The sequence below is a fragment of the Rhynchophorus ferrugineus genome, unplaced genomic scaffold (assembly GCF_030347505.1).
Source record: "Rhynchophorus ferrugineus isolate W39M unplaced genomic scaffold, kcgeb_rfMv2 rfM17, whole genome shotgun sequence".
NCBI classification, from domain to species: Eukaryota; Metazoa; Arthropoda; class Insecta; order Coleoptera; family Curculionidae; genus Rhynchophorus; species Rhynchophorus ferrugineus.
Genome location: NW_027472596.1, coordinates 418,798 through 444,854, shown reverse-complemented (window position 1 = coordinate 444,854; position 26,057 = coordinate 418,798). Strand labels below are relative to the sequence as shown.

The 26,057-nt window shown below is 33.4% G+C and overlaps 1 protein-coding gene and 1 long non-coding RNA gene across 2 annotated transcripts in view; both read right to left on the bottom strand.

Moving 5' to 3' along the window:
• LOC143205797 (uncharacterized) overlaps positions 1-1,781 on the bottom strand; it is a 489,432-nt gene extending 487,651 nt beyond the window's left edge. The window contains exon 1 of the long non-coding RNA XR_013007914.1: positions 1,731-1,781. This is a non-coding gene — a long non-coding RNA (uncharacterized LOC143205797). The remainder of the gene's footprint in view (positions 1-1,730) is intronic.
• Positions 239-26,057, bottom strand: part of LOC143205784 (uncharacterized) — a 55,561-nt gene continuing 29,742 nt past the window's right edge. The window contains exons 3-4 of the mRNA XM_076418817.1: positions 897-1,824; positions 239-816 (exon numbers count right to left, since the gene is read on the bottom strand). Of these exons, the coding sequence (XP_076274932.1) occupies positions 1,711-1,824 (114 nt within the window). The 3' untranslated portion in view covers positions 239-816; positions 897-1,710. The remainder of the gene's footprint in view (positions 817-896; positions 1,825-26,057) is intronic.

Here is a 26,057-nt window from a genome sequence, read left to right as displayed (position 1 = left end):
AAACGCTTATCTAGCAGTACCATGCAGTATTGCCAAATTTAAATGGCAAGAGCTATATATTGTACTAAATACTGTTGGATATATAAATAATTGGGTGGATGTGCCTACACCTGATGATGTATTTATGGTTGTATAAGCAGATATTAAGCTGTTTCCTGTAAATTGTAATGAGCGCTACGGCGCATGTTCGTACTAATGCCATCCGAACAGGATGAAGATCCCGTCATGGATGGATGAAGATTCTGTGTTGGGGCTTTGGCCGGTATGTTTGTCGAAATAAATAGAGAGTGACTCAGTTGAATCTAGTGTTTTAGTTGCCCAAACACTTTCACCAAATCGATTCTACAAAATCGGTTCTAAGAAATCAGAAGTGGGATAAAGAACAACACGTGCACAGTGATTTATAGTGATTGTTTAAAGTAGTGTTTAGTGGTTAAACGACGCAAATTAGAATCCATGAGGCGAACAAGGTAACACAACGGAATATTATTAAAACACTATTGTTTTAGATCAATCGCTACAAGGGCAGTTTGATTATTAATTAGTAATTAGCCATTATGACGAAAATAACATAATGTTAACAAACATCGGCGCATACCCAAACCACAAAATGGCGCCGAAATGGATGAAATGTAAACAAAGGATGCAGGTATGAATTTAAAACATTTGAATTACACTGCAGCATGAAAAGGGAACATTCCTTAAATTCTGAAAAAGAAATGTTGAATAAAAAAATTCAGCGGGGTGAATTAGTTCTAGGTAATAGGAGACGCAAATTGATTGTCCGCCCCTGAGCAAAATGGCACAGGATCGGATCTGGTAAAATATTTTTTTATTTATTTTTTTTACAAGCGACAACGTTTTCAAATGCAACAGACGTACTTTCTATTTGTTACAGGGAGTAGATACATTTGAAAATTATATTTTTTCTGATTCATCTGTGATTTCTTCCACAAGGGTTCTGTTGCGAATCGATAGACATGATAATGAGGTACACCAGCAAGTCGACATGATGTGGAACAGCGAATTAGCTGTCTACATAGAGACCAATAAACTCTGATACAACAACTCGCAACTAGCAGGCCACAGACATGGTGAACAACACAAGTTTGCTATAGTGAAAGACAACACCAGGTATACCAACAAGATTGAAGCCACCTAGCAGTCCTGCATGATGAGAGACAGGAAGGGGTACACCAACAGGACGGGAGCCAACTAGGACTGCATCATGAGAGACTGTACGGGGTACACCAACGAGGGTGGTGCCACTGGAAGTTCACCACGAGTTCGCAGACTTCGTATCAGGTAAACAATATCGACGTCAATCTGGGGAGCCATGACAAACGATCCGCCAACCTGGGTGTTCCACGACATGAGCCTCGCCAAACTAGGGGCTGCAACATGCGATCCACCTATTTGAAGGGTCCCGTCCCGCCAGCCTGGGGGGACACCAAACCAAATCACAACAAATCTGTCGCCCACTTGGCGAATCCATACAATAGTCCAACCAGTTTGGGGAGTTCGCTACATGCATACCAATAATCCAAGGGTCCACGACATGCATGACGCCTACCAGACGAGCGTGCCACCTACCTGGGAGTCTACAATCAGCGTACAGCCTCTTCGAGGGGCCCACAACAAGCATACCGCCTACCTGACGGGCGTGCAACCAGCGTGCCGTCTACCTGCGGCCTGCAATCACCGTGCAGGCTATTCAAGGGCCTTGCAACCTGCTTGCCGCCTACCTGACGGTCGCACAACAGGTGTGACGTCAACACGAGAAATCCACAAAGAGCCGCCTACCAACTTGTGGGCCACAACGAGCTGCCCACCAACCTGGGGTGTCCAAAACGAGCAGTCCATTAAATACGGGCCACGCAGCAGACGTGCAGTCAACCAAGGGGGCCACACGTACGAACCACCAACCTTGTGGAGCCATCGCAGAATAGCTGCCCAGCCAAGAGATCACTACAGAATCACCAAGCACGGTGACACAACGAGAAAGCTTGCAGCACGTACATACCTATGAGGGGTTCGCCAACGAGATGAACAACAACTAGAGTCACCAATGCAAGCGACAACAAATTAGCCGCCAATATGAAGGGTACTAACCAAACAGGGGCCAGCCAATCGGCCACCATCATCAGAGACGTTTCTATGAACGTCTACAAGAGGGGGGTCAACCAACCAGTTACCACCACGAGTGACGTTCCCTGAACGTCTACAACAAGGCTGCCTACAAGATGGGGGTCAACCAACCTGTTGACACCACGAGTGACGTTCCATGAATGTCTACAACCAGGCTGCTTTCAAGAGGGGTCAACTAACGAGCAGCCATCACGAGCGACGTTTCTATGAACGTCTACAACCAGACTACCAGCGCAAGAGGGGCCAACCAACCGGTGGCCATCGCAAACGACGTTTCTATGAACGTCTACAGCCAGGTCTCCACTACGGACGACAGTAGCAGTAACGACATTCACATGAATGTTGGCAGCCAGTCCTCCATCACAGGAGATGCATGCAGTCAAACGAACAAGAAGTTTGTCCGCCATAATGGCTGACAGCAGCAGTTAGAATAATCAGATTGAGGTCTACAGTCATAACACCATCACAGAGACATCCGCAACCAATACAGATAGTCTATCAGGCTACGATTACACTGAGTATTAACATCTAGGTTGACAAGACGAACATCTGCAGATCCGCCAAGCAGATACCCCAGCGAACACGCACAGTCAAGCGAAACAGTTAAATATTTTCAGTCAGGCCGCCGACATGGGGGTAGCATCATTCATTACAACCAGATGAATGTCTGCAGTCAGGCTACCAACACGGGGCCAATAGCACGCACGACAATCAGATAGACATTTGAAATCAGGGCATTATTAGAGTGAGTATTAGGTTCCAGGGCGACAAGTTGTCTGCAATTAGACCACTAACATCGAAAACAGCAGTAACAGCCATGGCAACCTAATGGGCGTTTGAAATCAGATTGCCATCATTAGGGGGAAACCAGTAGCTGTCGCTAACTAGGCAACTGGCCACAAACTGGTTGCGTTGTTGACAAATAAGAGTCTAAAAGGGGTACACCAAAATGTATCTTAACAACCAGGTGGTAATAAGGTAAATGTCAACATACCAGCTATCCAGATTATACAGAATAGTAATCAAACCGCTAGCAAAGTGGTTGTAAATAAACGAGCCATCAGGATGAAGAACTATTAACAAAATTTCAAACAAACAGGCCGTTCAGAAACAAAATCAAGTAGTTACAAATCAATCATGTAGTGAGTAAAAGACGTCAACAATGGCCAGGTTTTAGAAGCAAGTCAACAACAAGCATAAACATTAAGCATTTCCTGTACACAAGATTGATGCAAGTAAGATAGATATGCTATTGATGTACACAAAATTAGTAAGGTGAGAGAATACTAGAAATCATTTTTTTGGTAGTATAAGTAGTAAATCCACATGAGTTTGGATTAAAGCTAATTAGTATTTTGTTTCATGTATATTAATATAGAAAAGCAGATATAGGTTAGGAAATAACACATCGGCTGTTATGCAAAATTTACATGGACACAAGAAAAGAAGGAACCAACAGCATTCGCACAGAAGCAGACCTATTGGAAGAATATTTTTGAAGATCTTCTCACGGTAAACAGTAAATTAATCCACAGTAATCTTTGTAAAATGCAGATAAGGGTAAGGTAACCATTGTTATTGAATCAGCCAAAATTTGTATATAATTACAAAAAAATTCGGAATCGGAAAATCGGAATAGGAATCGAGATATGTTTAACATCCAAGATTACTATTTTAAATTCCATGTTAAAATTAGAAACAATGGACTTTAGTAATTTTATACAAGATCCAAATAATTTTCAATCAACAAACATACCAATTATGACAATTCAATTTAAAAACAAACATAATTCATTAAAATACATAATAAATAGGATAATCTGATTGGTCGCTAAATAATTTCAGCAAAATTATGTAATAAAGTTATAGGATAAATTATGTTAAATAATAATGTTGCTATATTTCAAGTTAAATGTAAATTTAATTTTTTTTAATTTAATTAATAGAAGCTCAATTGTAGCATAATGATAATATTTCCTATAAACACTATGTATTTTTGGGTAATATCAACACATTTTAATTAGTGTAATACATTCTGAGAATTTTAAAATAAACCTTCAAAGAAGAGATTTTTAACCTTTAGACAAAAGAAATGTTATAAAGTGCAAGATTATAAACTTTTCAGACAGCATTGTACTGCTGTAATAACATTCTTGACAAAATTTTGAAGTTGATTTATTCTAATTCAAAGTTAGGGTTTACAACAGATCATATCAATGTGTGAATAGTTTGAATAAATGAATACAAATAAAGGCTTCAAATGGATAGTTTAGTCCAGAAAATTTAAAATACTTTGGGATTAAATTCGAAATGGTAGTCTAATTTAGTAATAATCTTGAATAGGACCATTGATATTGAAAATAGAGCAATTGTATAGTTTATATTTTGTTACAAATGTATAAAATAACAATATTATGTAGCTATTTCAAATGAATTAAAATAAGCAATAATTACTGCAATAGGCATTACATTACATATACTTTGTAGAGGCTATATTTAAGGCCAGGAAAAAACATTCGTTTCCCAAATCGGCTGTTTTAGTTAGTATCCGTTTTTTTTAATTTATGGGTTTTAATACATTCTGGTTTAATCATTTTGACATCTGACAGAAGAGAAAGTAATTATAAGATTACTTCTGTTTGTGGAATTTTATAATTTACCTAGAATTATGGATAAATTAAAAGTAACTGATGTCTGCAGATTGTGTCTTATTTCTGAGCAGTTTCTGAATATATTTGATAATCAACAATCGCATAAAAGTTGCACTGCAAAAATAATATTTATCACAACGGGAATAAACGTAAGTGCGAAACCATCTTATAATGTTACATTATTGAAGCTTATTTACTAATACATCTTTCTACTGTCTCCAGGTTACCTCAAATTCCAATTTACAGTTTTCATTCCAATCATTACAGTATACATGTGCTAAAGTATTGACATCAACTAGTTTTGCTGAAAAACTATATTAAAAATTAAAATCAAAACTATATCTGTAATGAAAACTTACATATGTTACCGATGTAAAATATTAATTGCTTAGCTAGTTTTAATATGTATACACTGTTCCAAGATATTGTTTTGCCCTTACATTATTATAATATTAAACATAATACATTCGTGGTAGACAATTCTCAATTCAATTATGTATGGTCTATCCAAAATAACAGTGAGTTCAAGTCAACAAGATGTTAAATATATAGTCTATTGAATTTTGTAAGTTCATTTTAAACTCAAATTGTATTTTTCTTTACACTACCTCGACAAAGAATGAAATAATTGGGGCACCTTATTGCCAGTAAAATGTCTTAGAGAAGTAAATATTTATACTATTAAATGTCGTTGCTGCGATTTTATTGGAAATATTTTTGCCACGTTGCAACTGCACTGAATATTTGCATGAGAACTATGACTAAACTTCTTCAAAATGTAGAAATATAATATATGATTTATTGAAAAGAAAGTACATAAAAATACATAAAAGGGGTGTGTAGTTTCTCGATAAACACATAATTTTACATATTTTTTTACAGGGCAAAATATTAGTTTGGGAAGTATGTATAGAAAACCATCCATATCAGTCAGTAGAAATAGAAAGTAGTCGTAGAAAGTAGTTCATACACTGTTAGGACATAGGTCTGAAATGGTGGAAAGATCTAAATAAATTAATTTTTTTAAGAAAACAATTTTTAAATGCATTTAATGGGAATAATTAATATTTTTTTTTCAATTTCAGTCTATATAGGTGAGGTGTGATTTTAAATTTAAAAGTTTTTAATTCGCCTCTCTAATGTCAATATGCTAACAGAAGAGTATAAAGTCAACAAAGGTTGAGGAAAAAAGGCATCTCTAGATTATGTAACTGAAGAATAAGGTTGTAGACTGTTACATCATCTTAACGTTTTATTGATTGACTTGAATGCTGACCCAGATAGTGTAAATGATAATGATTTCATGGACATAAGGCCCAGCGCTAACATTTAGCAAGGTAGATTGATAAGAACGGAAACAATTAAAGGTGGGTATATATTTAATATACGATACTGAAGGAAATCGTATTGTAGAGTTGGTTATATTTCTGTGCATAGATATGTGTGTAAATGTTTAGAATTACGTGGGCATTAAATTTGAATATATAGTCTATCCAACGTAGGAAACTACGTCATATCAATTTATGTCAAAACGGCTCAATAATCCCACATCAACTCTGAATTTTTATATGTTTTGGAATTGGCTTATATATAAAATTATTTTATCGCTATAGTATATCTAAGGCATATATTATCGAATAATTGAAACTACTCAATCAGAGTAATATTAAGAGAATAGATTACATCACAACATCTTCGGATTTGGCGTATGCGCCTCTACTGCATTTAATAAACCTTAGAAAAAAATAAACTATATTGTTTTCGATCAGATCAAAACAACAAAAAATCTAGAATATTTGGATTTTGTGTTACATTAATAATTCTATAGTAATAATAATTAAATTGTTGTGTTATTGTTGGTGGTCTAACATAAATTCGTTATAAAATATGGAGGAACAAGGGTAAAAGCAGAATGTAAGGCTAATTTTTAAAAGTTATAAAACCTAAACAGCATCTATTTTATTTATAGTGGAAATTTTAACTACCATATTTATGACACATCCCTTTCAACAACCTGTAATAGGTATCGCCATCGAGACGAAAACGATTCTTGATGTGACGGAACTGGTCAAGTCATTAATGAGCTTAGTCAATTAAGAATAATAGCAAAAACTGTAATAACTGTTAATAATTCAACATAACACATTTCAGTAATGATTTAAATTTTATTTTGTAGCTAAATCGTAGCTAGAATCTGTTGAGAGTGAAAGTCGAAGAATGTGAAATTCAGAGAATCAGAAAAGAAGACCTTAGACAGCATTTTACTAATATGTGAGAACAGTGTATATAGATACTTTGAAATAATTAAATTTGATAACAAAAGTAGACCTGGATCAAAAAAACATAATATAACATTATCAACGATAAGGAAAATACAATACATTATTATGTAAGTGTATAGGTAAATAAATTATTGTTTTGTAAATATAATGATGTATTGACTGAGATGTCCTTCAGCTTTAAAGTACGATCATGCATTCGTTTTAGGCTACCAAATGTACATTATGCTAAACGAGAGCTCGAGGTATTCAATTAATTAACACGGTTTGTGGATCAAGAAGAGTAGAGATAATATTTGAAGATTTTTAGGACAATTTTACTGTTTTCATATATAGTGGTGGCTTTTTCTTTAAGTATATTGGCTGTGTTTGATCTAAACGATTTTCGCCTTTTTTATGGTTATGTTTATTTACTTGGTTCTTTGAGTTCTTGTTAATTGTTCAAATATATAACATTATTTAAATGTGGTATTTTAACAAAAATAGAAAGGCATATAGAAATTGTTTTTATTATTTAATTTTACTCAATAATTTTTTAAATAAAATGTGTAATTTAACAAATTTTCAATGTTTATTTTCCTCCTTACATAATTTTAAAATTATATTATATAAAATTTCAATTTTAAATTAATGATTCATTATATTTGTGTATTTTTATTTCTAAAAACACAATGACGATGTGTGCTATGATGTTTTTATAAAAGTAGGATAGCCGGACATATATTTATTATATTTTTATTATCTCGTTTTATTCAATAATTTTTTAAATAAAATATGTTATTTCTTAAATGAAAACATTTCTATTTACTTCCTGACCCTTATTTACCTTTAATAATATGTTTCATAACAATATTTTTAATTGGTTCGATTCGTTTGTTTTTACGAGATGTGGAGCTTTAATTATTTATCTGTAATTCAATATAATTCTAATAAAATTAATAGTTGGGTTAGGTATTAGACAGAGGCAACTAAAGATAAACATATAATTTTATTATATAATGTAGGATAGATATTTCTATTATTTTTATAAATTTGAAATTTAATTTTATTACTGTTTTTTTTTCTTGTATTAATACACATCGAGGCGATTACGGATTTAATTAATCAGTATGTATTTCCTAAATTAATACAAAATTACTTAGAATTAAGTGTAACACTTACACTTACACTTACACACACTTACACCACACAAGTTGTCCAGCTGTATTGGATCCACATTTCTATGATCCAGTAACCTTAACTATGAACATTGGTAATTAATAGAAGTACTTTATTTGGGCAGCGTTGGATTACCGGTTAGTTAGATGTTTAGTGCAAACTCATATTTCCATTCCTTAGGTGCAAATTGGCTAAATGATTGACTGAAAAGTAATTTCTTTGATAATAGATCAAGTTTAGAGTATTTTCCTACTAATCAATACAGTTGCTTGAGTTTGATTATGATTTGCTCAGCTTTTTGTCCAACGTGATGTTTCTAGTTTAACCATCATCAATATGGATGCCGAGGTACTTAGTTGATTCTCCTTGAAAAATCGGGAATCCGTCAGATTGTAGATATTATTGTTGGTTACCACTTATGTTTTTTCTATATTAATGCTATATAGAACTGACATATATACATATGATATATATGTATATATATATATATATATATATATATATATATATATATATATATATATATATATATATATATATATATATATATATATATATATATCAGAAATTTTTCTACCTATTTATTACATTACAACATATTTATTTCGATTTGTCTATTTCTACAGTTTTTGTTGTCCCCCTTGTGGACCTCTCAAATAGGCGGTATATTTGATGTTGCTCTCTGATAGGCTGCACGGTGATAGCGGACATTCAAATTAGTATCACGCTTGCAGCGGAAACCCCAGATTGGCTGAATATTCGTCCTGGTTACCCTGATTGGCGTCCCTCTTGTTTACATTCCTTGTACTGGGTCTACATGCTCGTGGTCGACTATCGGTGGTACCCTTATTGTTGGCGTACCTCATACTAACTGGACTGCTTTTTCTGGCTAACGTAGCCATACTAGTAGGCCATGCCTGTAGCTTGGTAGTTGCTAACTAACAAACTATTTAAACTGAATAAATAATTGTAGTTTTAGTAGTTCGATATTATATGCAATAAATGCCCTATAATATTAAAATAAATTATATTTGAAATTATTTTATGTTTCCTATTATAGATATTGTTAAGTCGGAGACAAAATTAAAAGTTTTTACTAATCTTTTAGGCCTTCAATAATCTGCCGGTGGGTCATAATTATTATTATATGATTTCCGTTATGCAATATAAATATCCTGACACGTAGAAGATCAATTAACTGATTAATCTGCTGTACAAACTTATAATCTAAATCCTAATTTAAATTATATTCCAACTTATTCTGAAGTCTATCCTCTTAGTCTTATTATAAGAACTATTCTAACTTATTCTATAGATAGTTTATATGAATATTAATCAGTTCGTATAGTACTTTGCGTTTGAGTCTATGCACCTCACTGTCATCGCGCATAATTAACTCTTTGGCAAGTGCGTTGGGATGCACTAACAATCTTTCAGAGTAATTTGCACCAAGACTTTGCATCAAGGACGACTTGCAATACTTTATTCTGGAACCTCTGAAGAATAGCTATGTTAGATTTGCTAGTAGTACCCCACAGTTTAATATTATAGGTCCAAATGGGTATTGACTTATACCTCAAAACCTTGTTATCTAATGATAATTTGGACTACATACATCAACCACTACATTTGATTCAGTGTAAGCCCAAACTGTTTGAGTTTCGTCACTATATTTTTTCCATTTCAGACGTCGATTAAAATATATTATGAAATATTTAACGTTGTCAGCTTTCGGAAATTTATAAGTATTAATTTTTTCCAAGGGAGAAGTTTTTCTATATAGGATGAATGTTAGCGAAAATGAATGAATAGCAAAAAAAGCCCAACTCCTGGTCGAATTGCTCGGAAAATAAATGTAATGCCTACCTTTTAAAAAAGCAAGTGGCGCCAGTCGAAACACCAAAGTCATTAGAGAGGGTAAAAATCTAGAGAAACTATCGTCTCCAAACTATTTCCAAAACCATATAATCTCACCAAAAACAAATAACAATAAGCACTCCTAATACCAAAAGCCACCACACAAGCAGCTCTCGGAATTAACCAACATCATAAATTCCATGATGCAACTGCAAAAATTGAGAAACACAAAAATTTGGAGACATTTCTTTTTAAATAACAGCTTTATTAATATATTTAGAATAATATTAATTATAAATTAATTTATTACTATATTTCATTCTATAGTTTACATCAAATATACCTTTGGTATACATCTTATAAGTTCGTATAGTTTGGTTCGCTTCAATTTTCTGATATACTACGCGTTGTCTAGTAGGTATATTGCTTTGACTTTAGTATGACTCAATAATCTTCATTCGTGTTTTAAGACGAAATCTTGAATAACTTTGCAAATACATTTGTTTTCCAGGTCATCGTGCAGTTCTTCGTTAGATAAGCAGCGTAGGTATTGGTTATTATTCGAAGAATTGTACCTTAACTGCATTGAATGACTAGTTGATTAGAATTTTTAGTACAGCCCTGTATTTGCAGCCCATAGGTCCAAATGGCTTTTTGATTGTTTGATAAATCAATCGCTTTGATTTTAGATAAAGTTGAGAGTATTTTCCGATTAACCAATATAGTTGTATTATTTTGGTTGTAATGTGTTTGGCTTTTTGTCTAATATGATGTTTCCAACTTAGTCTGCCGTCAGGTTGGATGCCGAAGTATTTAGCTGATTTTGCTTGAGGAATCGAGCATCCACTGAGATATATAATTAAGTTTTTATAATTTCGCTGTGATGCAAAATTAACATGAACAAATTTGGAGCTATTAAGTTGAATTTTTCGATCTTTCGTCCATTTGTAGATTTTGTTAACTGCTATTTGTACTTTTCCTACTACTCTAAGCTGAGATATGTCGTTTGCCATAATAATTTTGTCGTCATCAAAAGTTCCAGGTAGAGTCTCTTTTGCTGTTGGGATATTAGTTGTGTAGAACCAATACAGGAGAGGTTCTAAGACGCTACCTTGTGGAACTTCAACCGAAATAGTTTTAAATATCGAGAACGTCATTTCGTGCGAGGCTCTAAATTTTCTGCCGAAAAGATATGACACCAGCAATTGACAATTATTACTCGGTAACAATTTGCTCTTCTAATATATTAATCCCAATTGCAAACCCGATCAAAAGATTGTGAGAGATCCAGGAATATTGCAGAGCAGTATTTTTATTGCAACGCCTAATAGAGCGACATATCAAAAGTTTAATTATAAATATAATTCTACAATTTTAAATAAATTGCTGAAAAGAGGAATATGCGAAAAACCTGCCAACAAAATCAAAATCTCAAAGAGAAAAGAAAGAGAATAGAAAAAAAAACGAGAGAAAATTAGACAAGACCACAAAAGAGCTGAAAGAGCTAATAAATAAGGAACAATAACAATTCAAGGAATAGAAAACTATTTAGAAAATTTTACGCTAACTGATGCAATGGAACATTCTCTCTGGAAAGTAACAGAAATATTAAAAAACATCATCAACACAATCCACCTAACTTTTCTCTAAACACGTAAAAACCCATTTATTCTGTACCCGTCTGAAATATCCGCAACAGAAGGAAATAACATAGTTGACTTTCTTAACACTCCGTTTCAAATGGATCTGTCACATGAGAAATTTACTGTTAAGGAAGTAAAGCAAACAATAGTTAAAGAAATCAAGGATAAAAAACTGCCGGTTTTGACCTAAAACTTATTGTGATTCTTAACCCTGGGAAAAAAATCGGAAGACTTTCTCCCCTTGTCCTATAAGACTGTTACATGTCATCTCAATACTTTTCAAAAAACTATACATTATGCAAATCAAATTGATAGCAAAGCAGATAAATATAATTCCAGACCATCAATTTGGTTTCCGTAATAAATATAAAAAAAACATAGATTAGTCAACCAAATTAACAAAATCTTAAACGATAAAAAATATTGCTCCGCTTCATTTCTTGATATTTCTCAGGCCTTCGATAAGGTGTGGCACACTGAACAGCACGTTAAATTGAAAAGCTTTTGCCCCATACGCACTTTCAACCGCTGAAGTCGTACCTCACACGAAGATCCAATATCAGCCACCAAAAAACCTCCAACTTCACCTTAACAAATTCGAATTGTGGTTAAATGTGGCATATTCAAGCAAATGATACAAAGTCTACCCATATGATATTCACCCTTTTTATCATTTGCGTTCCATGTTGTACTTCTTAAATACGAAGTACTCATTTTGGTTTTTCTTTTGCTTATTTTGGGTAGTTTTCTCCAATCCACACAACTTTTTCACCCTGTCTGCTAACTAATTGAATTTCTGTCTCATTTCAGTCTAGAATACTTTGAGCAATTTCATAATGTCTGTGATAGCTGGCTGAACCGCACCTTCCTGTGGTTTTGTACTTATTTGTTTATCATTTAATATTTTGGTGGCGTTTATATCTTTAACAGAATGGTCTTGCGATTTCTTGGGTTTTTTAAGTTCAACGGCAGATGTCGTTTCAGAGCTTTGAAAATTTGTCTTAAGCACTGTTGTGCTGTAATTTTCTGTGGATGGAGTTCTTTAATTTTTATAATTGACAGGGTCTTCTTTTTCGTTGTATAACACGCATGCTGTTACGCCATTTCGTTGTTTTCTGCACATCCCTACTGCAGAAATTTTTAGTATGTCCAAGCTGTTGACAGTTTCGATATTGTGATATATTATTGTTTTTCTTCGGAGGTTCCACGTTTATTCTACAGTCTATTAAATAATTTATATCATGTATATTTTTATTATTTTCATTTTGTATCATGTCTACGTAGAAAAACGGAAAACTTTTAATTGGCTTTTAAACATTCACATTACTTGTCTATTTTCCAATAGGCGTGACGGTCGGCACTTCGTGGCATTTATTATCGTCTTGATTTGTTATGGGCGGTAATCCTCTAATTACGACCTTGTGCCACTTATCACTTTTGTACTGATAAGTGTGGTATTCGAGTTTATTGAATAAATTATTTTTCCTCATCTCATTGATGCTTTTTTATATTCCTTTAATCCGTTTCATTACAAGGGTTACGTTAATTTTATCGTTCAACTGCACTCGGTTAGTAGCTACTCCTTATTTCTAATCTAAGTAAATTAAAATTGCCAATATTGCTTACCTTGATGCGAAGGGGCAGAGGAATTTTGTTTTCTTGCTTCTTTTTTGCTTTTTACACATTTTGCGATCGGCTATTCTTCCTATTTTTATCCTTCTTGTTTCTTACTTTGGTAAAATCGGACTGTTGCCCTACTTCTAATACTAGTTCATCTTAATCAGTATAGTATTCTTCTACATAATTGGTAGGCCTATTTGGTGTTTCTTCCGTGTTACTTTGCAGTTACAAACGGATAGCAGCCATATCCTTAGTTGATTGCAACAGTTGTTGGTTCATACACTCGTTATTCGTCCTTAATCCTTTGTTTCCTTTCATTAATATATTTAAATCCTTTATATTGTATTGTATATAATTAAATATCCTTTTCAATAACCTTCACTTTGTTCATTTTTTGGAAAACGTGAAACGTCTTTTGTTTTAAAGCATAAATACATTTCTTACTTCATACTTCATACATTTCATACTTCATTTTAGGTTGGCCGTATTACCATACCCCGAATCGGGTGTTCTTTAAAACCGTTAACCGCAGTTGACAATAAAAAAACAGATATATTTTTATTTGATTTTTAGAGGGACTTCGGACGGGAAAAAAAGTTTTGATTTTGTGAAGGTCGGAACCAAACTTATTTGGAAACGTGCACAAATAGTCGTAATTCCGAAAAAGGAGCATATTTTTCGCCAGACTACCAGACCATCAGCCCGCTTAGTTCAATGTCCACTGCGATCTTGTTTGCACTTTACCGATTCACTGAGCAAAACCATATCATACCAGACGAACAATACGGATTGGGAGCAACATTCATGCGTCCATCAGACCACTAGATTGACCGCAGAAAATCACTTCGTCATAAAGAAAAGGTACAAGTTATGCGCTGTCTTTATAGACCTAACTAAGTCCCTCAATGTTCCCCATTAGCCTCAACATTATTCAACTTCTTATGTCAAACATTCCAATTAAGAAAGATGTTGAAACAGCCTAATACGCGAATGACATAGCTTTCTTCTGCAGTTCTCGTTGCCACGCAGAGAAAATTCAATTAAATGTCATGCTGCAATGGTTAAATTTCTGGAGGTTGCAAATCAACCCCCAAAAACTCCATTATCTTTCCTAATCAGGGAGATGTCTGCATCTAACAACTGAGAGTGAAAAAAGTCTCAATCCTGTAGCAACAAAAAGCCACATATCTCGGCCTCATCTTTAACCGTATATTCCTATAGTCAGCACTGACAAATAAAGCAATCTCAAAAGGGTAGATGTCGCCACAGTGCTTAAACCTCTCATCTCCAGAGAAAGTAAATTGTCTCGGATGATTCAAGTTTGTTCTACAAGTAGCTTATTAGATCATATAATATGACTTATATGAATCTAACACTTGGCATAGGTTTGTCAGCGGTTAGATTGAGCCGTTTTAAAGTTGACTATTCGAGTAATTTAGAAGTGGTTTGTAGCAGTGATACTGGTCAATATGTTTTGTCCACTGTTTGGCGCATAATTTTCGATGTTGAAGTTTTTTAGAATATCTTTATGACCATGTACTTACAAATAGTACTATAATAAGTAATTAGCAAATAGTTTGGCCTTATGGCTATCTCTATTTTATTCTTTTTTCCCTTTTCTTTACGGATCGGCGTGTTTGGCTACTTTGGTCGGTTTAATTAATTTAAACTCCTCCCAAAGAGGATACTTATTCGAGATCGTCCATAAAGTTTTTGAGAATTATATAATGTGGTTCAAACTAGAATGTTTTGTGCGTGTTTTTGACCCAATTTATTTTATGCAGTTTTATTAGTTGGTTGCCATTTTTTATTGTTTTATGCTTTGTTGCTAAGAGATCTCTAATTTCTCCTGTGTAATATATCCCTAGTCGTTTGATTTTTAGTGTTGTGTTATTTTTATATGTTCATTGTTTTATTGTTCATGCTGCTCTTATACTGCATATTCAGTTGTTCATTCAGGGGAACATATGTCAAAGATATGAATTGAGACGATACAAGAGCCAGTGTACAAAAGGCGAAGAACAGTTAGGGCGCTGTAACTTATATCGAGTCTGTAGAAAATAGCAGGTATCACAATAAAGTTTCTCTTTTAGTCCCGTATCATAAGTGATTCATTAAAGTTGTGGGCCCAAATTTCTCGGAATAAATGAGAAGAAGTAGTACGCTGATGACGGGGAGTACAAGGGAATGGAGATTATTAATGTTAGAGTTCCGTAAAGTATATGAATATATATAGACGAGGGAAAGTGGAAATAGGAAAATGGGTATATTCAATAGATATGAATTAATTTCGGAGCACTAGAGCATTCAAGGATCAAAGACCAATCAACCGCGTGTATAAATTACAAGGATCAGTGAAGCTCTTGTACGTAGGGTAATCTGGAATTATCAGTAGGATAAAGAAACAATGTGATCAATGTAGTAATTGGTAATGGTGAGGAGTTTAGAAAATCAACCAAATGTAATTTACAAGGACCAGTGAAGCATTAGAAAAACTAGATCCATGAGGTCCAACAGAATTATCGGAGGATAAAAAACATGGTAATCAATGTAGTATTTAGTAATTCAGAACAGTTTAGAAAATCAACCATGTGTAAATTTACAAGGACCAATGAAGCATTACAAAAACTAAACACGTGGGGTCCAACATAATTAATAGTAGGATAACATATTAATCAATGGCGAAGAATTTTTTAATTTTTTAGGATAAAGAAGAAAGTTATTTAGCAGAGTATAAAATATCTAAACAGAACAGAACAGTTATACAATATTAGAATTTTGATATAAATATAAATTCAATTGGGGCTTAAGAAGGTGGCTCAACCTTTTTCTATACGCATAGAGGCTAAATCAACAAGGAGTCTTTTCTACAGTAAGGAGAGGAGAACAAGTGCAATCGGAGAGCTAATTCATTCGGATATTTGTGGACCAATAAAGCGAATATATGAAGATGGAGGAAGATATTTTCAGACAGTACTAGATGTTTTGTTCCGTTTTGCCAGAATAAAAATCCTGATGAATAAAAATGAAGCTCAAGAGAATTTGAAATAATACATTAATGAACAATAGTTAATTAACAATACAGCATGCATACAGTTTATAATATACAATAGCCCATTCACCGCAAAGTAATGGAAACGTTAAATAGGCCATTATTAAATATGATTAAAATAAAAATACTTGAGTCAGGGAATCCAAAATATATCTGGAGAGAAGTACGTTAGTATTCTGTAGTTTAATATTCTGTATAAGACCTAAATTGGAGACCAACCGCAGCATTGCTAAGAGGAAAAACACCATTAGGAATATGGCACCGGTGAAATGATATAAATAAACGTAGAATCTTTGGATGCCGAGCATGGCACACTATCTCAACCAAAGACAACAAACTAGATCTATAAACAAGAAAAGCTGTGATAGTGGGCTATACAGGAGGAGGATAAAGAACGTGGTTAACTGAGCAACAAAAGATTATAATATCACGACACGCAAGGTTTGATGAAAGCACATTATATAAAGCGAGCATAGAAAATTCCGAAAAAGAATCTGTAAGTAAACCGATGAAGGCAGTTTTGCAAGGAGATGAAGAAAACAAAAATAGGAGTGATGATGAAAAAAGCGTTCAAGAGCAGATAACAGACAGTAATGATCAACTTGATAAAAATGAACCTTTCTTGTCTAAATTGGAGGAAAAAAATTCTAGAAGAAGAACCTGGACACCAAGAAAATTAGACGACTATGAGCCTATTGTCTGCTTAATTCAAGAGAAAAGACCCCAAACCAACAGTTGAAGGTGATACGTTTTCATTAAAACAAGTTAACGAGAAGAGTATGTTAAATAAAATAATGGATGAAGAACCTGATTATTTAATTTGATATGAAGATGAAAAAGAAAGCCCTAAGCAAAAATATTTAAGATATAATAAAGATGAATAGCACTAAGACAATTCTGTGTTATATTACAAAGATTTTGATTCCGAGTTGGAAATGGAAAGTGATAATGAATCCGAGTAATACAAATAATAAAAATGGATCAACATTTGATTCTGATGAATCTGATGTAGAGGAAAATAATAAAACAAAGAGAAGAATGTGAAAGTGGAGAAAGTTAAAGAGATATATTAAAAAGAAAGAGATATATTTAAGGATTTAATTGACAATAAATCTGAGGATGCCGATTTAGATAAAATGGTTGAAGAATATCAAAAGAAGGGTGTTTAAGTGGTAATAATAGGTGAAGGTAAAAAAAAATGGAGAAAATAATATAACAAAATGAAGTATAATATTAGAAACAGAATATGGGAATATTGGTGATTAATTAGCATAATACCTCAGTGACACCAGAAGACCATGGACTAATCTATGGCAGAAGTGGACTTGAAGGAGTAAGTTATGCAAACTGGCAAGGTAACCTACTAGCAAGATTCAATGTATTCATGCCATTTGATAAAGGTAAAGAAGTCGCAGAGGCATGGAAGAAATTCATTCGAAGGCAAATAGAAGAACAAACAAAATACTCTATATTAAGAATCAGAGAATCAGAGTTCAAAGAGATAATTGTCTAAAGTAGAAAACTGATAGTCAAATTTGTTTATCACATCATTGTGCAAATTTGTTCGATTAAATCATTAATTAAAATAAAATATCCAACATGTAAAAATCGAATAGTTCTAAATTTAGACAAAATTGTATGTATAATGCAATAGTTTCCTTTAGGCAATTTAAATTTATTTTTGTTTGTAATCTTAATTAGAATAATTTGTTTAGTACATTTAAATTGAGGTAGAGTGTTAAAGATATAATTTGATTCGATATTAGAAAAACTGAAGAAAAGAGTAAGGAGGGTTAACAGAGGAAGTCTGTCAGTCTGTATAAAATATCAGGGATTAAAATAAAATTTCTCTTTTGTTCCAACCCCATAAGAACATATAGGTTAATATTTAATAAATATTTTAATAAATAATATTTTAATAGAAGTATGGTAAATGGGGAATAATAATTATTATCTCGTTTGTCTTCAAAATAGCGGGCGAGTGATTTGACATTAAAATCTTCTCCGATTATAAAGTGATTTTTTAACTACTTTGAAATTAATTTAATTACTTCATCGCGATCATGTGTTTTGCATAATATTAACTGTAACATATTGTTTATTGTATCAGACTTATTTTATCTATTGTACTTGGAAGATGTTTGCCTTTTACTGTCTGTGCATAACTGTTACCTGTTGTGATACGTTGTTGTACTAGAACGGTTTTGGTTAGATTATGGAAGTTCCTTCGGATTTGCACTATTCGCTTTGGATTCATATTGTCTAACGGTTCTTCTTTTATATTTTTAACGAAGTTTAGTCATTTTCCATTATTTCATTACGACGATAATAATTCTATAATTTTCAGGAAGAGCTTGGTCGCAAATTTAGCGCTTCCTTGCAACAAAATGGTCGCGGCGTGCGAACCTAATGTACTTTAATGCTATGCGGCCATTCACTGTCTTGGAAGATTCGAGCTGTTTCTGTGCGTGTCCCTATCCTACGAACGATGCTGTCAAAGAAATATTATTGAAATGTAAGTGAGATCCTTGTATTTGGAACACGTTACTAGTAACAACGTTTCACCAGACGTTAGCCGATCTCGTAGAAAAATCACTGCTTTATTTGTGGCATTATCTCCTTATCCAGCTATAAAATTATTTATGTATGGTATCAACGACAACACCTGACATATATACAACATGTTTTTATTAGTGATGGTTTGGGTCTTTCGACAGGCCTCGTTGATTTTAAAACAGCTACAATCTTTCGAAGAGTAGTTTGGTAGAGAGTTAATACTTTCCAAAGGATTATTTTTTAGTCTATTCTCGTACAAATACGACTCTCCCTAAAGGTTCAATTATATTAAGGTAAGACGACCCTGCTGGCCAAGGAATATATTTGAATATATTCTGATTATCCTCAAACTAAGATCTTTTTCACCATACATATGAACACATTATCATCGTGAAGCATGGCAGTGTTTGGCAGAAATATGCTTGTCTTGGTACAACATTATTCATCAGTCCATCGAGTCATGCGAATAAAATGACCGACTGAATATCTCGATATTGTCGCCCGAATCGCAAGAGAAGCTTCCATCGAACATCGAGTGTGCATACTAGTTGCACCATTTTTTCGCAACTTACCGTTGGCTTTCGTTCTATAGGGTTTCACGGTCGAAGCCCTTCCGTGAATGTTAGCCTTGCGTAAGCCCTCTCCATATTGTTTTTTTCGAACTAAAATTATTAAAATTATTTTTAAAAATGTGACATAATATTAAATTTTTAATTATAAAATAAAGGATATAAAACCACGAGCCTTAACTATGCCATAAGCATTTACTAAACAACCATATATCTGAATAACATAAATGTATTATATCTAAATGAAATTTTACAACTTCCTTTTAGATATATTCCTATATACTTCCCGCACTATTTACTAATTAATTACAACAAAATGAAAGTTGTAATAGAACATTTCTCCAAATAAAGACACAATTAATATATTTAATTTTAAAAAAGATTTTACCCACTAAAAAGCCACCACCATATTTAGAAAATCAAGACCCAAGTACCTCAAAAACCCAATAATGATAATAGCTTGTGTTTTTTTAGTCTATATATATATATATATATATATATATATATATATATATATATATATATATATATATGTACCAAACAAATTAACCTGATTTAGATTATAAATAAAAATACATTTAAATTGCCAGAACAAAACTATTACATTATGCATATAAAAATTTTCTGAACTTAGAGCTATTCTATTTTTACATGGTGAGAATTTAATTTTAATTAATGATTTAACCGAACAAATGTGCACAATGATCAGTTTTCTACTTAAGACAATTATCTCTTTGAACAATATGAAAAACTTTGAACAATAATAGAAAGAGTAGAAAAAACACTGTTCAATTTAACATCGATTATGTAGTTTGTTCTTGGGCTGCCAAACTTATACATGTATTTGCCTTCGAATGAATTTCTTCCATACTTCTGGGTTACCTTTATCAAATGACATGAATACATTAAAACTGGCTAATTGGTTACCTTCCCAGATTTCATAACTTGCTTCCTCAAGTCCACTTCTGCCATACATTAGTCCATGGTATTCCGGTTTCACTGAAGTATTATACTAATTGGTCACCTCTAATCCCATTTTCTATTTCTAATGTTATACTTGATTTTGTTATTTTGTTTTCTATAGTTTTATTATTAATTTAGCACCCTTCTTTTTATAATCTTCAACCATTTCATCTAAATCGGCATCCTCAAATTTATTGTCAATTAAGTCCTTAAATATATCTCCTTCAAATCATAATTCTACTTTATAAGCATTCAGCTATTCTCTATACTCTAAATCAATTAATAATGGGTGTTCACTTTTGTTTTTCCTCCTAATACATTTAAAATGTAATAATAAATTGCATGTGAATAGTATTCAGTATATTTTTTCTTTTGTTGGTTAAAGGTAATACATGTTTATATATTTACATCTCCGACTCGCTTATACTACCGTTAGAAAATATAATCACATATAACATTAACTACTCCGATCAATTATACCCGTCCTTTCCTCTCTCACAATGTATACAGGCAAAGTTTCGAACGGTGCATTTGACTTTTTGAATAGTAATTACTAATTGTAGTCGCTGGTTTTTTATATCTAACTATTAACTATCGATAGTTTCTTCTGTCCTGCCACTATCGACTGTTTTCAGTCGATAGTCCCACGTTAGTTATATTGTTTTGTAAGGTTAAGTATGATTTTGATCATAAATAGTAGATATTAATAGATAAAACAATGGCCTGTATATAGTGACAAAAAAATTGACTATACAATAGATATAATTGACCATACAAATATAAAATTTCAGATAAATATGACTCAATATTCTTTACGTGAGAATATCTCATAGAAATCGCAGCTCGTCGATCACAAATCAAACCATAGCATTTAAGTGGAACAAGAAACAAGAGTTTCGATCGTTTGGGGTTCCTATTTTTCTAAAAATATTAGCATTTATAAATTTGAGCTTAATCGATCTTAATTATAATTAAATTAAAATTAGTTATAAGACTGTGTTAAAAGGTGGGAGGTGAGAATTATTAAAATAAGATAAAAGTATGATTTCAGCTGCTAAAATTGCAATGGATGTCATACTGGATGAAACCCGAGCTAATTTGAGCAGTGACAATTGGGAAAGTTTAGACTTATTGACTCATAAATATTTATATAATATTCAGCAAGAAAATCAAATGAATTCCACAGGTACAAAACATAAAAGCTATGCTACAAGCGTTGAAGCATGGATAAACAAGGTCAAAAATATAGGATGTGTGAGATGTAAGCCACAATCTTAGTTTCTGTATACCTACCATATTTTAAAAAATTCGAGATAATTTATCCTATTTATATTATATTCTTCGAATGTACATATGACTTGCGAGAACCTCGGGCGACCTGTTGAATGCTAACGACAAACTCGCTGGTGGCGTTCTTGAGCCATGCCGGACACACCACCGCCAGCGCGTCCAATTTGGCCGGCGCGAACATGGTGACAATCTTCAGGTTGCCGGTCCAATCGGCACGAAGTCGTTATCGAGGGTTTCCTGCGGCAACACGTGTCCTGTAAACTGGCCAGGTCCTCGGCCAGCTTCAGGTCCCATTTCTTGAGTTCTTCAATGGACGTCGGGCATTTTTACATCTTCGGCCTGAATTCACGCAATTTGTTCATCCGTGCTAGAGTGGAGACGAAGATATGGAGAGAAAACGCTATTGGGGGTGTTGGTCACCGAATATCCATGTTTCTGTATATTTTTTGCAACAAGTATAAAAAAATATCGATATTTTAAAAAAAAAGTAGAAACGTATATCAAAATTCACCAAATCTTTAAAATATCAAAAAATTTCGATATATCGATTTTTCAGAAGTTATCGATATACCGATATTTTTTCTGCATCCACAGAATGCAATAATGTAACTCGATGCCGTGCCGACAACCATGTCATATTGAGTTGAGTTGGACTTTTCTGCAAAAACTTCTCAATATGAGTAGTAGTTTCAAAATGTTTCCTTAGTTTTATTTAATTGGTAGCAACTATAGTAACAAATCTTAATTTCATAAGGCAAAATTTCTTAATTGCAAATTTTCACGCTTGCCAAAGTTGTAAGAAAATATAGAATGGCATTGTTTAGGAATTACGTAAAGGGCACCTGATTACTCATTCGTAGTTGATAGACGAATGTTATTGTAATGACTATTATAATACTTTGTATATTATCAAGAATAGGTTAGAACGCTTAAGGAGAGAATGAATGCTGTTTTGTACATATGATCAATGCATTAAACATAATTTAGTGATTAATTTTATGAAGAATGGTGTACATAGATAGTAGCGAGGAAATAAAATATACAATTATACCAAGATGACTTGAAATGTAAACACACCATCGAAGGAAACAAGATCTAAACATAAAAAGGTAAGTATGCTCTCGAATGAAATTACAAAATGTCTCTCATATATACAATTGTTAATTAGATGGATTAGGCCACCAGGGGAATACTACCTCCACCTCATGGATGTTGTGGAAAAGAGTTAAATGTAAACAAAACAAATCAAACCCACAAACTATTTTACCTGTGTTCTTAATTGTAGTTTTAATTCCTCCGATAATATATGTATTGGATGTACTAACTATAATGTTAAAATCAATTATATTTGATAACATTTATTTCATTTAGATTTCAATTTTGTTGTAAGTCAAAGCCAAACTGAACTAAAACTCAGAGTTGATGCAACAACATTGCAATGTTTCGACGGCACAAATATCCATGACGCATTACTAAAAAACTTTGAATAGATTATACTTACCACTTGGTCCGATACAGTTGTGTTCGCTCAGCGACTTCATCAGCAGGAAGTTCTCTCTCTTTTTCTCCGTCAGACCCGTCATCGTGCATAGCTGGGGCACCAGCATGACGATCTCTGGCAGGCTCCGGTTTCTCGCGGTTTGGAGTTAAATTTTAAATCGTAGGAGAGAAAATATATAAAACTGATAAGAAATTTAAAAAACATGAGAGTCTAGTTAAAGGTTTGCAGTTATTGATGTTGGATAATGTTGAATTATAGGATGATGGGACTAGTTGGTAGTTAAATTAGCTACAGAATCATTGTTACTAGCTGAGCATTTTTAAACATATCGGGTTAGATTCAGACAACCAAATATGCACTGTAAAATTATTTTGAACACTCATCTTCAGTAGCTCTGAGAAACTCGTTTGGAATAACCATATATCTACCATATTAACTAAACTAGATACTATGTTTACGAATGCTCTGCGAATTAGGCCCGTCGTGTTTTTGTATCGTTCAGTTCCGGTTTAAAATCGACATGACACTGATTCAGTCCACATTTGGTCATGCTCAGCGGCAGAAAAAAGTTCGTTTTAAATAAGAATTTGGCTCCATCTACGCCTACAAAAGAGAAAATCACCTCAACCATCACCTATTATCTCTTAAGTAAGTTTATAGGTCCTAACCTTGTTTGGTCGCATAATTTCGGGGCTTCGTGTCTACGATTTCTTTCCGATTAGTACTTCCTCGAACCTCTCACGTTTTTCGTCATCTGTATCACTAGTCTGTCGAACTATAAATGAATAATGTCTAACTCTATTCATCCACAAAATGAATCAGAGACAATCCTTTACCTTGCGCTGCCAAGGTTTGTTTAATTTTCTGTTCTTCAACGGATATAGTTTTTGGACCACCTCCCTCAGATTGCTGCAATTATGCCTAATGTCACCCACAATAACTCATAATGATATCAACAACATTTCACATGCGGAAAGGTATTTGGAGGTCAGCGAGCGCCCCACTGACTCTGGTGCCGTGACACTTGCGGGCTGAGACTGAGGTTGTTGAGCTCTGGGGCCCCTTTAGCCCTGTGTCCCATTAGTGTGATTGATGTTGCTGCGGTGCACCTAGGGTGCCCCAGGCTCCTTGCCATGCACAAGATCTGGAGCCCTCTTGATGAGATGGGCCTGGCGAATGATCCGGTCTGGGGCCGCTTCCTTGGCTCTGCTGATGTTCGCTCCTGGCTCGGCCGTGAGGCCTACCCCTCGGTCTGTTTTCCATTCAAACCTATACAAATTTTGTTGATTTTAACGCTTAAATAGAAACGAATCAACTTGAAAAAAGAACAAAAATAACGCACAAAATTATTGTAAAACTGCTTACCTGTTAAACAACAAACAAAACAAAGGCCACGCAAGTTTTTAAACCCTATTTTGTAAATGTGAGCAAATATGAGTATAAATAGGCGAGTAATACAAAAACACAATCAGCCCCTGTACAGGAGCGAGAGAAAATGAATGACAATTCAGAATTTTATTAGGTAGGATATTATTTAGCATCATCAATAATTACCTATCTAACGGAATTTACCAGCAAAAGGGGACCTCCATCATCTCGTTCCTTTTCGAAATAACCTACTAAAGCCGCAATCAATTTGTGACCCTGAATATCTATTGTTTTCGGCATTTTCTAACAATATATAATATGATATATTACGCAGCGACTTAAATTATCCAAATAATCAAAGGGCTAAAATAATATTTGCCGGTATATAACCTGTAGGTATTATAACCATAGAAAATGGGGAAATATTTTGTTTAGTTCAATCAATGGTAGCGTTGCGATCAGAAGTTGTGATTGGCAAGTTTTTAAATTGTTGGAACCGTCACTAAAATGGATTGTGATTGGTTCGGTCAAATTATGCGAAGCCATTATTTTCGGGCATCCATTGTTGTTTGAAGTTTAGGTGTTAGTTAAAGTCAAAATAACTTCGTTTCACGTTGTGTATATATTCTGTTTTACAATAATTGTTATAGAGTAATATACAAATTTATTACTATGCATCCGTGTAATAAAAGATATAGTGTACCTGGTTGTAAATCTATTACCGAAATCAAGCATCGGTTCCCGAAGAATGATCCCGCTCTTTTCCAAAAATGGGTCGATCAAGTTAATAGTAGTAAACTATCTGGATAAACCACAATGCAAATATACCAACGGCATCGTGTGTGTCACAGACATTTTAGTGAATAATTTAGAGTTACCCTTCCTTCACGAATAGGTGTTAGGGCAAATGCATATACAACATTGTTTTTATCAAGTACATATAAAATTATCTATATATCTATTATATGTTTATTTATTTATTGTTTGTCAACTTATTTATGAAGACCTTAATGGTAGCAACGAGAACATTATTTTAAATAATTTTCCAAGTTGTTCGAGTGCTGTCAATGTGATATTTCCAAATAAAGAAGTCTTGCAAGAAGGTACTAATAAAAACCATTTTTAATATAAGAATATCTTTAAAATATTTGTATTTCTTACAAATATGTTTAACTTTCTTTAACAGAAATCACAATGTTCAATAAAAGAAACTCCCCGAAAAGGTAATACTTCTGATACATAATTTGTATAGTTAATACTAAAAGGGCTTTTTTAGCAAGTAATAGCTACAGTGGCATTATAAGGGAATTTGGTTCCTCTCGTCAAACATATTAGTCAGATGAAGTTAAAGATATTTATAAAAAAGTAATAAATTCTTATATATATTACAAGAAATAAGAGA